The sequence below is a fragment of the Oncorhynchus mykiss genome, chromosome 26 (assembly GCF_013265735.2).
Source record: "Oncorhynchus mykiss isolate Arlee chromosome 26, USDA_OmykA_1.1, whole genome shotgun sequence".
Classification (NCBI taxonomy): Eukaryota; Metazoa; Chordata; class Actinopteri; order Salmoniformes; family Salmonidae; genus Oncorhynchus; species Oncorhynchus mykiss.
The window spans coordinates 23615619-23631714 of record NC_048590.1 but is presented as its reverse complement, the minus strand read 5'-3'; the positions used below and the strand labels follow the sequence as shown (position 1 = coordinate 23631714).

At 45.2% G+C, this 16096-nt stretch overlaps 1 protein-coding gene across 3 annotated transcripts in view; it reads right to left on the bottom strand.

Moving 5' to 3' along the window:
- LOC110506438 (protein FAM189A1) overlaps positions 1 to 16096 on the bottom strand; it is a 173998-nt gene that overhangs the window by 16489 nt on the left and 141413 nt on the right. For all 3 annotated transcript variants that reach the window (XM_036963964.1, XM_021586042.2, XM_021586041.2), the window contains exons 3-4: positions 10488 to 10598; positions 5291 to 5422 (exon numbers count right to left, since the gene is read on the bottom strand). In XM_036963964.1, the coding sequence (XP_036819859.1) occupies positions 5291 to 5422; positions 10488 to 10598 (243 nt within the window). The remainder of the gene's footprint in view (positions 1 to 5290; positions 5423 to 10487; positions 10599 to 16096) is intronic.

Genomic DNA, 16096 nt, shown 5'->3' with positions numbered 1-16096 from the left:
TGAGGTGTTGACACAGCTGATTTCTCCTCATCTTTTTGGGATATGTTCCTGTTCCATGCCTTGCTAGTCACACAAACCCAATCCAGATACTGGGAGTCACAGGAGACCCATGTCCTCATTCAGCGTAGCCTATTTCATTATTCAGTTCTCTTTGCAGTGTTGCATCACCTTGTGCATCAAATCTACCAAACAAACCGGCATCCATGGTGAGTTCGAATGGCTCACTCCGGGGAAAGGAATAGAGAGAAGAGGATGCCGAATGAATCATTCTTGAGCTTCACTTAGAATTTTAAGGAGAGAGAGGAAAAATAGACTGAGATCTAGGCATTGAATATGTACTGTACATGTCATTGTCCAGTCTCATCAAAAGCATAATGTGAAATAAAAAGTATAGACTGGAATCCAAGTTTTGAAAATCCCAATGGTATGTTTTGTGGAGTTTCTGGTAGAATGTTATTGCTGTTTTGTTGCTGTGCGAAATCATGCTGTTGCTTTGTGAAGAAAGATTAGTGTGCATAGCATATACATTTACATGAAATCCTACAATCATAAAGCAAAGAATAAAAATACCCTTCATGAGTCTTGGCTATATTGAATATAATGACTTCTAAGTGTTTCTAAATGCTACATACGTGTATTTCCTGTTGCACCCCTAAAAACTAAAAACATTTCTCATAAGAAACTAGCTCCCTGGTATACAGAAAATACCCGAGCTCTGAAGCAAGCTTTCAGAAAATTGGAACGGAAATGGCGCCACACCAAACTGGAAGTCTTCCGACTAGCTTGGAAAGACAGTACCGTGCAGTATCGAAGAGCCCTTACTGCTGCTCGATCATCCTATTTTTCCAACTTAATTGAGGAAAATAAGAACAATCTGAAATGTATTTTTTTATACTGTCTCGCAAAACTAACTAAAAAGCAGCATTCCCCAAGTGAGGATGGCTTTCACTTCAGCAGTAAAAAATTCATGAACTTCTTTTAATAAATAGATCATGATTATTAGAAAGCAAATTATGGACTCCTGCTTAAATCTGCGTATTCCTACAAAGCTCAGTTGTCCTGAGTCTGCACAGGACTGCGCAGCAACTCACTGCCTTCCTGAAGACAAACAATGTATACGAAATGCTTCAGTCTGGTTTTAGACCCCATCATAGCACTGAGACTGCACTTGTGAAGGTGGCAAATGACCTTTTAATGGCATCAGACCGAGGCTCTGCATCTGTCCTCGTGCTCCTAGACCTTAGTACTGCTTTTGATACCATCGATCACCACATTATTTTGGAGAGATTGGAAACCCAAATTGGTCTACAAGGACAAGTTCTGTCCTGGTTTAGATCTTATCTGTTGGAAAGATATCAGTTTGTCTCTGTGAATGGCTTGTCCTCTGACAAATCAACTGTAAATGTTGGTGTTCCTCAAGGTTCCGTTTTAGGACCACTATTGTTTTCACTATATATTTTACCTCTTGGGGATGTCAATCAAAAACATAATGTTAACTTTCACTGCTATGCGGATGACACACAGCTACACAGTACATTTCAATGAAACATGGTGAAGCCCCAAAATTGCCCTCGCTAGAAGCCTGTGTTTCAGACATAAGGAAGTGGATGGCTGCAAACTTTCTACTTTTAGACTCAGACAAAACAGAGATGCTTGTTCTAGGTCCCAAGAAACAAAGAGATCTTCTGTTGAATCTGACAATTAATCTTAATGGTTGTACAGTCGTCTCAAATAAAACTGTGAAGGACCTCAGCGTTACTCTGGACCCTGATCTCTTTTTTGACGAACATATCAAGACTGTTTCAAGGACAGCTTTTTACATCTACGTAACATTGCAAAAATCTGAAACTTTCTGTCCAAAAATGATGCAGAAAAATTAATCCATGCTTTTGTTACTTCTATGTTAGACTACTGCAATGCTCTACTTTCCGGCTACACGGATAAAGCTCTAAATAAACTTCAGTTAGTGCTAAATACGGCTAGTAGAATCCTGACTAGAACCAATAAATTTGATCATATTACTCCAGTGCTAGCCTCACTACACTGGCTTCCTGTCAAGGCAAGGGTTGATTTCAAGGTTTTACTGCTAACCTACAAAGCATTACATGGGCTTGCTCCTACCTAATCTCTCTGATTTGGTCCTGCCGTACATACCTACACGTACACTACCGTCACAAGACGCAGGCATCCTAATTGTCCCTAGAATTTCTAAGCAAACAGCTGGAGGCAGGGCTTTCTCCTATAGATCTCCATTTTTATGGAATGGTCTGCTTTCCCATGTGAGAGACGCAAACTCGGTCTCAACCTTTAAGTCTTCACTGAAGACTCATCTCTTCAGTGGGTCATATGATTGAGTGTAGTCTGGCACAGGAGTGTGAAGGTGAACGTGAACGTAAAGGCTCTGGAGCAACGAACCGCCCGTGTGCGTCACTTGAGTGGGTTGAGTCACTGATGTGATCTTCCTGTCTGGGTTGGCGCCCCCCTTTGGGTTGTGCCGTGGCGGAGATCTTTGTGGGCTATACTCGGCCTCGTCTCAGGATGGTAAGTTGGTGGTTGAAGATATCCCTCTAGTGGTGTGGGGGCTGTGCTTTGGCAAAGTGGGTGGGGTTATATCCTTCCTGTTTGGCCCTGTCCGGGGGTATCATCGGATGGGGCCACAGTGTCTTCTGACCCCTCCGGTCTCAGCCTCCAGTATTTATGCTGCAGTAGTTTATGTGTCGGGGGGCTAGGGTCAGTTTGTTATATCTGGAGTACTTCTCCTGTCTTATCCGGTGTCCTGTGTGAATTTAAGTATGCTCTCTCTAATTCTCTCTTTCACTCTTTCTTTCTCTCTCTCTCTCGGAGGACCTGAGCCCTAGGACCATGCCTCAGGACTACCTGGCATGATGACTCCTTGCTGTCCCCAGTCTACCTGGCCGTGCTGCTGCTCCAGTTTCAACTGTTCTGCCTGTGCCTATGGAATCCCGATCTGTTCACCGGACATGCTACCTGTCCCAGACCTATTATTTGACCATGCTGGTCATTTATGAACATTTGAACATCTTGGCCATGTTCTGTTATAATCTCCACCCGGCACGGCCAGAAGAGGAATGGCCACCCATAGCCTGGTTCCTCTCTAGGTTTCTTCCTAGGTTTTGGCCTTTCTAGGGAGTTTTTCCTAGCCAACGTGCTTCGACACCTGCATTGCTTGCTGTTTGGGGTTTTAGGCTGGGTTTCTGGACAGCACTTTGAGATATCAGCTGATGTACGAAGGGCTATATAAATACATTTGATTTGATATCCATCACTGCCCAAAAGGCCCGGGAGAGGCGAAGGTCGAGTCATTTGTCCTCCGAAACAGGACCCAATCTAACCTCGCCCCTTAACATCCACCAGCTTAACCCGTAAGCCATCCGCACCAATGTGTCGGAGGAAACACCGTTCAACTGAAGACCGAAGTCGCCACAGCGCGATTAGCCACATAAAGCCAAACCCGGCCAAACCCTCCCCAAACTCGGGGCGACGCTGCGCCAATTGTGCGCCACCTTATTGGACTCCCGGTCACGGGCCGGTTGTGACACAGCCTGGAAACGAACCTGGGTCTATAATGACACCTCAAGCACTGAAATGCAGTGCCTTAGACCGCTGCACCACTCGGGAGGCCCCTGTATTGCCTGTATTTTATTGGATTGAGAATCATTGAAAAATGTATAGGTGAAAATGTACACAACGTATCTTGTAATTAAAGCTCTGTCTTTTCCTACCAAGGTAATTAGGAAAACCAATGCAGGAAATATAGGTCTGTGAAAGAAATGAACACATGCATTTTGGCCGTGGCAACACACTATAAATCATATCTTCCTAAACCAAAAATACAACTACATATTATTGTTCCATTTTCATTGGTTTTGGGCGATCCTAAAACACAGACAGCGCATTTGTGTTGCAGCTGTGTTGTATACATCTGCCTCGCAGATGTGAGAAGAAATATTACTTGTGTGTGTTTTCCCTGGCGACTAACATTTGCATATTGACATGGTAAATCATGTCAGGGTAGCAACTGTAACAATACCTTGAAGGAAGCTGTTAATAAGGTGTTCATACAGAGTTGAACCTCCCTGAACACAACAGCCCTGCCTGCGTACCTGGAGCCAGGCTGGGGTCAGGCTGGGGTCAGGAGCTCCACTGCCAAGGTTACACACCCCGCCTTCACTCAGGAATCCACAAATTAACTGAATCCTCGTTCCACACTCATTACTCATGGCTTTGGGCAATGACAAGAACAATTCAGGAAGAGGAACATGTGATTGGAAGCACTGTGAATGAAACCAATACTTTGGGGTGTAAGTATTAAAATATCTATGGGGATATGAACCCATTCTGTTTTTTTACAGAAAAAAATGGTTGTTCTGGTTTGAAATGGGTAGTTAACTGTGAACTACATTGATACGCCAAAGTGGTGACATACATTCTATGCATGCAACTGACGTGTCAAGTAGAATCTTTCAATCTAGGCTGTGTATTGGAGGGACGTTTCGGCAGACAGCAGCAGTATTACTTAATATTAATATCTAGACAGAGGATAATGGAGAGCCGCGATGGCCATTGCCTTATGTGACATCTGACATAACTCACCCGGTCTGACTTCCTTAGCACATAATACAGTTTTATAGTGTCCATTCTGACATCTTTTTAATGGTCTATGATCATGATGACTAACAGGGTTGGATCTTTCCTCTTTCATACCCATACTTCATTTTAAAGGGACTTTTATTTAGGTATCAATGTCTTCTAATCAATCAGTGGCATGAAATGAAAAGCATTTGAACACTGTAATCCAATAAAGATGTAGTGGCATATAGATCACCATGCCGACAGAAGGCTTTTCAGTTTATATCATCTCCAGAGATCATGATCTGAACGAACTGGCAAAGCCAAGCTGACAGACCATGCAATTAATATGACTAAGAGCTATGCGTGGATTAGAAGACAAATGCGGTTGCCATTCTCAATTTCCTGTTCTATTACGAGCCTATAAGTTTCCACTTGTGTTTTACATTGTCTGTGTATCAGCTAAGCTCCCATGACTTGTTATTCATTACAAAGAGGAATATCAGTACAGAGTAGGAGAATATTTCAGCTTGAAGAGGTTCGGAGGATCAAGTTATATAAACAACATAACATAATAGGAATCATTTCCATAGAATGAGGCTATAGACTACACATCAAAAGAAGAAATGCTGTAACATATTTTTAACTGTCTATTCACACACACGCATGCGCACACACACACTCTCTCACGTCCACCCACCTTGAGGTGTTGGCGTATGGTGTCGCAGTCGCTCAGTGGGTTCAGTTTGAGCGTCTCTCCGAGGTTGTTGCAGCTGGAGCTCTGGTGCTGCAGTTCACAGCACACACACACACCGTCACTGTCAAACTTTATCTGGGGGAGAGAAAGGACACACACACATACACACCATGACTGTCAAACTTGATCTGGGGGAGAGAAAGGACAGGGTCTATTGGATATCAAAGGGGCTATTGGATATCAATGAGAACTCACTGTACTCTTTCCCACACTCAATAATGTTACAACACATCCTAGTCCTCTCTTCCTCCCTTTGCATAAAGCAGAATCTTAATGCTTCTCTATGATGGAGATCAGACTTGCACCTCTTGTCTCTGCCCGCTCTGATACTTTCCTTGCCAGAATACACTCTTAGAAAAAAAAGGTGCTATCTAAAACCTAAAAAGGTTCTTCGGGTGTCCTCATAGGAGAACCCTTTGAAGAACCCTTTTTGGTTCCTGGTAGAATCCTTTTGGGTTCCATGTCGTACCATTTCCACAGAGGGTTCTCCCTGGAACCAAAAAGGGTTCTCCTATGCGGCCAGCCGAAGAACCATTTTTTCTAAGAGTGTCGTTCTCTAACATGACAACGGAGGAATCTACAGTGCAGGAGGATGACTTAACACTGTGAGTTGTAAGGCAGAGTTAACAGGGGGAGGATCTTGAGGTGCTGCTACAACGACTAACTATGTGACCCAGATTGTAAGGAGGCGGGACCTGAACCTACCCATCATGGGTTAATTGTATGGGGGAGTGAAGTCCATTAATATTTCAGTCATAGCGGGGTATGTATGGTCTCCAAGGAGCCATGTACAGTAGTAAAGGGAACTGGGGAGAGGCATTTAGTCTTGTATGCTAATCACTCAGTCAGCAGTAGTGATGTCCTGCTGGTGAAAATGACAGATCTCTGGACCATTGTTATAGTCTGGCTCTATACTCAACACACTATGAGCAACACAAGCTCTACAGGGCAAATCTCTCTCCTGCTCTCGCTATCTCTCTCCTGCTATCTCTCTATGCTCTCTCTCTCTCACTATGTCTCTCTCCCTATCTCTCTTTCGCTCTCTCTCTCTCGCTCTCTCTCACACTGTGGAGATCCTTGGAGGAAGTAGACTTGTGTGTTGATGGTGTACATGATGACTAGATGGACACACAGGGGGTCTTGCAGTATGCCAGTGCCATATGAATGAACAATTAGATCAGAATATCTAAGTCAGCAGAGCAGTACAGCCATTGCAGTGTTGTTTCCATTTTGCTATTCCATTCATGCATTGCTTTCATTTAATGGTGCAGTGTATGACAAGCTCTCTACCTCTGCAGATTTCTATGTTTTGGATGTGAAACGGCGCGTGAAACAGTGAGCTGGACGTCTGATGTCACTAGACACAACCGGAGTGGTAATCCACCAGCCTTAGTCACATGAGCACTCCACATAGGACCCATCATGCATCCAAGACAAGTGGTTTTTCATTAGAACCACCCCCACCAACGGAGCAAAGCCTTCCAGTTCACAAACACCTGCTCTGCTCTGGTTCCTGCTTTCCGTTCCAGAAGCCTTGAAAAATTATTCTACTCAGAAAGAAACTGCATAAAAGAGGTTGATCCTTGCCAAAAATGTGGGATGCCTTCTAAACTAGTTATGCCTTCTGAACAGATTCTGCACCTCACCTAAGCCCAGAGAATGCCCAGGGAATGCCCAGGGAATGCCCAGAGAATGCCCAGAGAATGCCCAGAGAATGCCCAGAGAATGCCCAGAGAATGCCCAGAGAATGCCCAGGGAATGCCCAGAGAATGCCCAGGGAATGCTACTGCTTTTTCCTCGCCATACCTTGGAACTCTATCAGGTAGGCCAGCAGTCCTGACGGGGATTTTAGTGTACATCATGTGCAGGGCACTAGTGATGCCTGTCACATCCTCCCTCATCCCTCCATCACGTTCAGATTCAGAAAACCTCACTGTCCTCAATGATGCAATTCATTTTGCAGCAATCACAATACATACAGGTTAAATCCCATATTTAAAAACAATAACATCAGAATAGCAAAGGATATTTACAACGAAGTCCCTGAGAAAGAAGTCTGGTTCTCCGCTCTGCAGATCGTTCCTCTTCCCAGAACCTCCCTTCTATGGGCCCAACACCCAACATCACAACTCGTGTCACCCGTCCCTACTGTTGATGGCGGGCCTAAAACATGCTGACAAGCGTCTTGAGATGTAATGCCACGCCAAGCTACATTGGGCATAAGTAAAACACGATTCAAGGAGAGGGCTTAGGCAGTGTGTCACAAGGAGGGGTGTGGTGCCATGCTAAAACTGATGACACACTCTCTGTGTGACCAGGTCCAGTAAACTATTACGTCACACCAGGAATAATACCATTTACAAAGATAGGTTTCAAGTTGAGTCAACAGCTCTATATGACATTTCTGGACTTTTAATGTATACATTATTTTGATGTATTCACTATGCAAGATGGAGGCAGTTGAATATGACATTGGCTGTTGATGGTGATGAAATACCCCAGTCGGATGGACTGTACAGGTGAATTACAGCTAACTGGAGAAAGGTCACCTCAGGAGCCTGGATGGAATAATAGATAATCCTTACTTATTCACGCTCTCTTATTACTGCATAAGGAATGGAAATGAATTCAATAAAGCCCAGCAGTGTTTATGTATCCACTGCAAAGCCAGCAAACAATGCCAGAGTGTTTAATTGATTAGACCAACTAAATTAGAATTCCCATGTGATTAATGTGGCTAGAATAGCAGATCCTCAGTGCAATTACCAACAGCAGTCATGTGAGGAGAACCATCCTCAGTTTAACTACTATGATGATTCGCTTTCCTCTTATCCTTTCTGCTTGACAGATTTGTGTTATTTGCAATGTTCTAAAATGATAAGATAAGATTCATTTTTTGGCAAAGAATCAATATAATTAGAGCCTAGTTGTCTTTGCGTTTCCTGCTACTGGGTCTGTCTGTGTTACTGGGTCTGTCTGTGTTACTGGGTCTGTCTGTGTTACTGGGTCTGTCTGTGCTACTGGGTCTGTCTGTGCTACTGGGTCTGTCTGTGCTACTGGGTCTGTCTGTGCTACTGGGTCTGTCTGTGCTACTGGGTCTGTCTGTGCTACTGGGTCTGTCTGTGCTACTGGGTCTCTTTGTGTTACTGGGTCTGTCTGTGTTACTGGGTCTGTCTGTGCTACTAGGTCTGTGTTACTGGGTCTGTCTGTGCTACTGGGAATGTCTGTGCTACTAGGTCTCTCTGTGCTACTGGGTCTGTCTGTGCTACTGGGTCTGTCTGTGCTACTGGGTCTGTCTGTGCTACTGGGTTTGTCTGTGTTACTGGGTCTGTCTGTGCTACTGGGTCTGTGCTACTGGATTTGTCTGTGCTTGGTGCTGGGGCACACTGAAGCTGGGGAGAGAGATGGTACAACGGGCCATATTCTGGATAAGGGAATGCAGGATATCCTGTGGAGCCGCCGCTGACTGCAGTGCTGATACAACCCCACACAACACAGTGGTCACAGAACAGAATAGGCAGGCTAGGGGCTTGAGCTGTTGTTCTGCTATAAATAATCCCTTCATAGCCATCCATTCAGCACACACAATACACAGTATACAAGCACATTGCGCTATTCAGAGCTGGAGCCATGTAGAGAAGTACGGTATTCAAATATTTGCTTCCATTTTTAATCCCCCAAAAGCTATTCATTATTTATAGTTTATTAAACACTAATTAAATGGGTCCAGAATGTATGGATTTCAGTCTTTTCTTTTACAGAGAAAGCCCCTTTAGAGGACTTTGAGAACTGTGATTTTCTATGGCCCTAACAGCATAGTTGACCTAGGAACTTTACTCTTGCCATGAGTCTGTAGATTCATGTAATCTATGGAAGTATGAGGTACGCAACTCCTTCCCAAGCCTGATCCTAACACATACGTTCTGCCATGCCGGCTGACATCGGGAACAGAAATGAAACCTGCCGCAGACAGCAGACAAATTGAAAGCACTCGCTCTCCCCAGACGGCAGATTATTATGTTTTTCTTCATAATTAAACTATGAGCTCCAGTGGGTAATCAGACAGACAGACAGACGGCACTGAGCCCTAATATTAAGAAGGACGTGGGAGTGGCTGGTGTTAAGATTCATTTTTACTGTGAGCTGGGCGGGTGGGGCGGGGCTCTGCAGACTGATTAAACTGGTGTGTGAGACTGACAGATCCCAGACAGGCTAGGGCCTTTCAACACCAGGTGCCACACCTCCTTCATATGAACAGGGGCCCCACCGCATCCACCGGCCCCTGTTAAGATGGGAGAGATAGGGAACCAGTACAGGCCCCTGTAGATGGGAGAGATAGGGAACCAGTACAGGCCCCTGTAGATGGGAGAGATAAGGCACCAGTACTGGCCCCTGTAGATGGGAGAGATAGGGAACCAGTACTGGCCCCTGTAGATGGGAGAGATAGGGAACCAGTACTGGCCCCTGTAGATGGGAGAGATAGGTGTTATGGGATTTTGATGAATAATGACTAAATTATGTATACATTTAGCTTAAAACTACAACTAATCAGAATACTACTATGTTACTGTATGGATGTATGAATCTTATTATAATCATAGTACTGAATATAATGTGTGTAATTATAATCAAGAATTAGAACAAAGACTGTCTGTTCCTTGTTAGAAACGAATGGAGTTATCGTCAGACCGGCTAGAATGCTGTGTTCCTTACAGGACATCCTGTCTCTACCCAGGGAGGGGAGAGACCTTGGGCTAGTAGTAGATTATTTAACAGGTGGTAGACAATGTGGGAAGGCTTGTGAACTATACTGCCATTGTATCAGAGTGGAGGAAGGACATTTTAAAACCTATGATGTCATTTTTAGTATATAACCTGATGTAAATTGTACTATGATCAGTACTCTTGAGAATAAACACTATTGATTGATTTTGAGACTAGTTTCTGTCCATTTTATGCAAATAAGTATCTTACAAATTCTTAGAAATGGGCAGAGTGTTTTAATTGAATTGGTTGATGAACATATAGGAATGAAATTCCTTTAACAATAGGGAACCAGTACTGGCCCCTGTAGATGGGAGAGATAGGGCACATGCAGGGGGGACAGAGGGGGTAGAGGGGCAGGGCACTGGTCTCTCACCAGCTGACAGTCCTCCAGGGAGTTGACCAACTGAGCGTTCTGGCAGGACAGGATGGAGCCAGCCAGGTTGAGCATCACACATACCGCCGACAGCAGCATGAAGAAGGTGATCTGTGGAGAGACAGAGTAGAGATGTTGGGATTTATAGAGCAACAGTTGACCAACACAATACAGCCATAACATGGGTTATTCCTCTAGGGAATGTACAGAGATTCACCAGTTGATTTAATGTGCATGTTGTCTTGTGGTAGGCAGTAATGTGTTTTTTTATGCATGGCTACTGTGAGAGGGAAGGCTTCACCAATCAATATTGACTGATTGACTGATTACATTGAGTCATCAGGGGGAGGAAAAGGCAGCAGATTATCACAGAAATCAATAACCGTTTTTCTCAAACGAATTAAGTCCATCTACGATAAACTTAATCGAACCCATGGCTAACCCATCTGCTCAGAGGTTAAGAGCACAAACACCACGCATACATATTGACATTTGACAGACCAATTCTTTACATTGCTACCAGTAACATTGTCCCTTATAGTTACAGGACTGTCCTTGATACCCATATATATTTTCTCACGATGCCTTTCGTATCCAGTGTCACCTGAAGACCTAAAGCCCTGATGATGGATGGTCAGGTAGAGGAACCAATCTCCTCCTAATTCCTCAGCCCAACTCCAATCAACACTACTGCTTCCCAACAGCCTGATATATCTCTTCTGTGGCAAGTCACCACAGTAGCTACCTCTATGTTCCCCCTCTAGTCTCCCATTAAAAACAATTATCATTATTTCATAGCCGACAGTCCCGGGAAATACATCCTGTGAGGAGAAATAGAGTGAACATTTGGGCTCCTTTAAATTACAGTTCAAGTGTAATAGAATGGGTTTAAAGCAGTCCCTCCCCGTCCACACATACTGTAGCCTGTTTGATTTACAGCCCCGGTCCTGGTCCTGGTGCTGCCCCCAGCATTAACCCAGACTGGAGGGCCAGGAGGGAGGGACACAGGGGACACCAGCCCAGCCTGGGTGTGGGGGGTGGGAGGAGGGAGGGACACAGGGGACACCAGCCCAGCCTGGGGGTGGGAGGAGGGAGGAGGGAGGGACAAAGGGGACACCAGCCCAGCCTGGAGGTGGGGGGTGGGAGGAGGGAGGGACACAGGGGACACTAGCCCAGCCTGGGTGTGGGGGGTGGGAGGAGGGAGGGACACAGGGGACACCAGCCCAGCCTGGGGGTGGGAGGAGGGAGGAGGGAGGGATATAGGGGACACCAGACTAGCCTGGGGGTGGGAGGAGGGAGGAGCGAGGGACACAGGGGACACCACCCCAGCCTGGGGGTGGGGGGTGGGAGGAGGGAGGGACACAGGGGACACCAGCCCAGCCTGTGGTTGGGAGGGACAAGGGGACACCAGCCCAGCCTGGGGGTGGGAGGGACACATGGGACACCAGCCCAGCCTGGGGGTGGGGTGTGGGAGGGAGGGGAGGGACACAGGAGACACCAGCCCAGCCTGGGGGTGGGAGGGAGGGGAGGGACACAGGGGACACCAGCCCAGTCTGGGGGTGGGGGGTGGGGGGTGGGAGGGACACAGGGGACACCAGCCCATCCTGGGGGTGGGAGGGACAAGGGGACACCAGCCCAGCCTGGGGGTGGGAGGGAGGGAGCGACAAGACACATTTACTGAAAAAGAGGTTGACAAACAGACACAAGTACAGATGGAGAGGAGGAGAGGGAGCGAGGGAACGAGGAGGGACAGAGGGAGAGATGGGGTAAACAGATGGAGAGAAACGTTTAAGTGCTTTTGACCATGCCAGGAAATTGTAGAATTGAAAGGTTGATCGGTACGGTTCGATGGAGGTAGACCACGAAATCAGTGGAGAAACACACTACCCCAGGCATTATTCCCTGGCTGTGTGCCCTTGGAGGAAATGCCCGGGGTACAATAACACACAGGATGACACTGGCATGACACTGACAGTAGCTGGTTGTCAGTAGAAATATAACTACATCCAATTAACTCCATGTCTTTTCAATGAGAACCGTGACATAATAGCCAATATGAGGTTGAGACGGATAGAGAGATGGTGGTTTCAGTTGGACTTTAATAAGATTCAGGTTCACTCTCTGCCCCTGTATATGTGTACTCTCTGCCCCTGTATGTATACGTGTACTCTCTGCCCATGTATATGTGTACTCTCTGCCCCTGTATGTATATGTGTACTCTCTGCCCCTGTATGTATATGTGTACTCTCTGCACCTGTATATGTGTACTCTCTGCCCCTGTATATGTGTACTCTCTGCCCCTGTATGTATATGTGTACTCTCTGCCCATGTATATGTGTACTCTCTGCCCCTGTATGTATATGTGTACTCTCTGCACCTGTATGTATACGTGTACTCTCTGCCCCTGTATGTATTCGTGTACTCTCTGCCCATGTATGTATACGTGTACTCTCTGCCCCTGTATGTATATGTGTACTATCTGCCCCTGTATGTATACGTGTACTCTCTGCCCCTGTATGTATAAGTGTACTCTCTGCCCCTGTATATATACGTGTACTCTCTGCCCCTGTATGTATACGTGTACTCTCTGCCCATGTATGTATACGTGTACTCTCTGCCCATGTATGTATACGTGTACTCTCTGCCCCTGTATGTATAAGTGTACTCTCTGCCCCTGTATGTATACGTGTACTCTCTGCCCATGTATGTATACGTGTACTCTCTGCCCCTGTATGTATATGTGTACTATCTGCCCCTGTATATATACGTGTACTCTCTGCCCCTGTATGTATTCGTGTACTCTCTGCCCATGTATATGTGTACTCTCTGCCCCTGTATGTATACGTGTACTCTCTGCCCCTGTATGTATTCGTGTACTCTCTGCGCCTGTATGTATACGTGTACTCTCTGCCCCGTATGTATACGTGTACTCTCTGCCCCTGTATATATACGTGTACTCTCTGCCCCTGTATATATACGTGTACTCTCTGCCCCTGTACGTATATGTGTACTCTCTGCCCCTGTACGTATACGTGTACTCTCTGCCCCTGTATATATACGTGTACTCTCTGCCCCTGTATATATACGTGTACTCTCTGCCCCTGTATATATACGTGTACTCTCTGCCCCTGTATGTATACGTGTACTCTCTGCCCCCGTATGTATACGTGTACTATCTTCCCCTGTATATATATGTGTACTCTCTGCCCCTGTATGTATACGTGTACTCTCTGCCCCTGTATGTATATGTGTACTCTGCCCCCGTATGTATACGTGTACTATCTTCCCCTGTATGTATATGTGTACTCTGCCCCTGTATGTATACGTGTACTCTCTGCGCCTGTATGTATACGTGTACTCTCTGCCCCGTATGTATACGTGTACTCTCTGCCCCTGTATGTATACGTGTACTCTCTGCCCCCGTATGTATACGTGTACTATCTTCCCCTGTATGTATATGTGTACTCTGCCCCTGTATGTATACGTGTACTCTCTGCGCCTGTATGTATACGTGTACTCTCTGCCCCGTATGTATACGTGTACTCTCTGCGCCTGTATGTATACGTGTACTCTCTGCCCCGTATGTATACGTGTACTCTCTGCCCCTGTATGTATATGTGTACTCTCTGCCCCTGTATGTATATGTGTACTCTCTGCCCCTGTATGTATTTGTGTACTCTTATGCGCTTTTCATTTCTAGCTTGAAACGTGCATGACGGTGTTTAAACACGGATCATAAAGTGCACCTGTATTTCCATGTTTATATGTTAATTAACCTTGGATTGTCTCATCACTGAATGTGTGTGTGTGTGTGTTACTAAACTGCCATATGGTAAGAAAAGACAGACTGCTTTACATGTTCACCTTCAGAGAGACTGTGACGGTCAACATCTTCAGAGTACAACACTCCTTCCCTTGCTTCAAATGTCTCATCACTGACATTAAAGGAAACAGGCAGCAAGCTGAAAACTGACAGTTTTATTATTTTGTGTAAAAACACATTATCGCTTGACTAAGAATAGAACGAGGCTATGACAATGACCATTTTGTAAGGCAGAGATTGAGCAGAGAGACCGTTCCTCCAACATCAGTCGTAAAACGCCTATTAACGGGCACCTCTTGAGTGTTCGCCTCATCGCCAGCTGAACACAGCCAATCAAATGAACTGCTCAATCTCACCAGGTTTTCTGCTGCTCTCTCAGTGGCAATTCCCACTGGGGGGAAAATGTCCCTTAGTGTGAGGGACATTTCCATAAAACAATCATATATTTACACATTCATATGAAATATGTCGTTACAATGTGTGTCTACTGTTTAGATTGTGGTGGAACTCACAAATTCCCTTTCAATATTAAATCAGACTCACCAAGGATGCTCTGACAAGACGACACATGTCAAATCTGAGACAAGCAAAACCAGCATTCTATTCTATGATTTTCTATTTGTTTTTATTTGTTTCTGTTCATTTATTTTCCATCTTTGTTTCCATTATCTTCCTTTTTATTGCTTTCCATTCATTTGATTCAGCACCGACGAGAAGGCAGGCAGGTAAGTGTCTGCAGTAAATCTCATTAATAGCTGAGTTTATCATCTGTGCCTTATAGCAAACCTGACTGAATGGCTATCCTTTCAGAGGATACCATATTGACCACACACACCTGTCTCCTGGGCTAATGAAAACGTGTGCCTCCACACTGGCTCTGTGTTCTAATTTGGGATCACATTTCACTGTTTAACAGACACTCATTAATTACCGTCCACCACCATGACCCCAGCATGACACACAGACTGATTGACAGACTGACAAGACACTGCTAGGGCATGCCATCAGAGTTAGGGCCAATTACATTTTTTATTCAGTCAATTCAGGAAGTACACTGAAATTCCAATTCATTTTACTTCCTGGACCCCCAACTCTTCATGCCACTGAGGGACTGAGTAGATTTACACCGCGTGTCACAGTGACCATTAAACACTCGCCAATATATCACCACCATTTTGTTTTCTGATACCAGTGGACAGGGGATGGAAAACAGGCTCAGGCATGGGACTTTTACCATCAGGGTTCTAATCATTCATACATACAGTCATTTCCCTGATGTGTAGCATGGCATGACCACCCACAGGGGACATGTGCAGTTGAAATACTATATGACAGGAAGTTTGAGTCAGTCAGACTAGTCACACAGAGGCAGAATGGGGGAACGAGGAGAAGACTGTCTGCAAGCTGCAGAGTCATGCAACAGACTGCAGGTCTAACCAACTTTAACCATGAAACAATAACTAAGTAAAACACATCAAATAATCTGTATAATACTCAATTAGTAGTTTAGTACAAATATGCAGTATGCCTACACTTCCATAATTAACTAATAGACAGCTAGTGTGTGGAGGGTTGAGGAGAGCAGTCAGACAGTACAACTGGGATGTTTTTAGTACAAATATGCAGTATGCCTACACTTCCATAATTAACTAATAGACAGCTAGTGTGTGGAGGGTTGAGGAGAGCAGTCAGACAGTACAACTGGGATGTTTTTAGTACAAATATGCAGTATGCCTACACTTCCATAATTAACTAATAGACAGCTAGTGTGTGGAGGGTTGAGGAG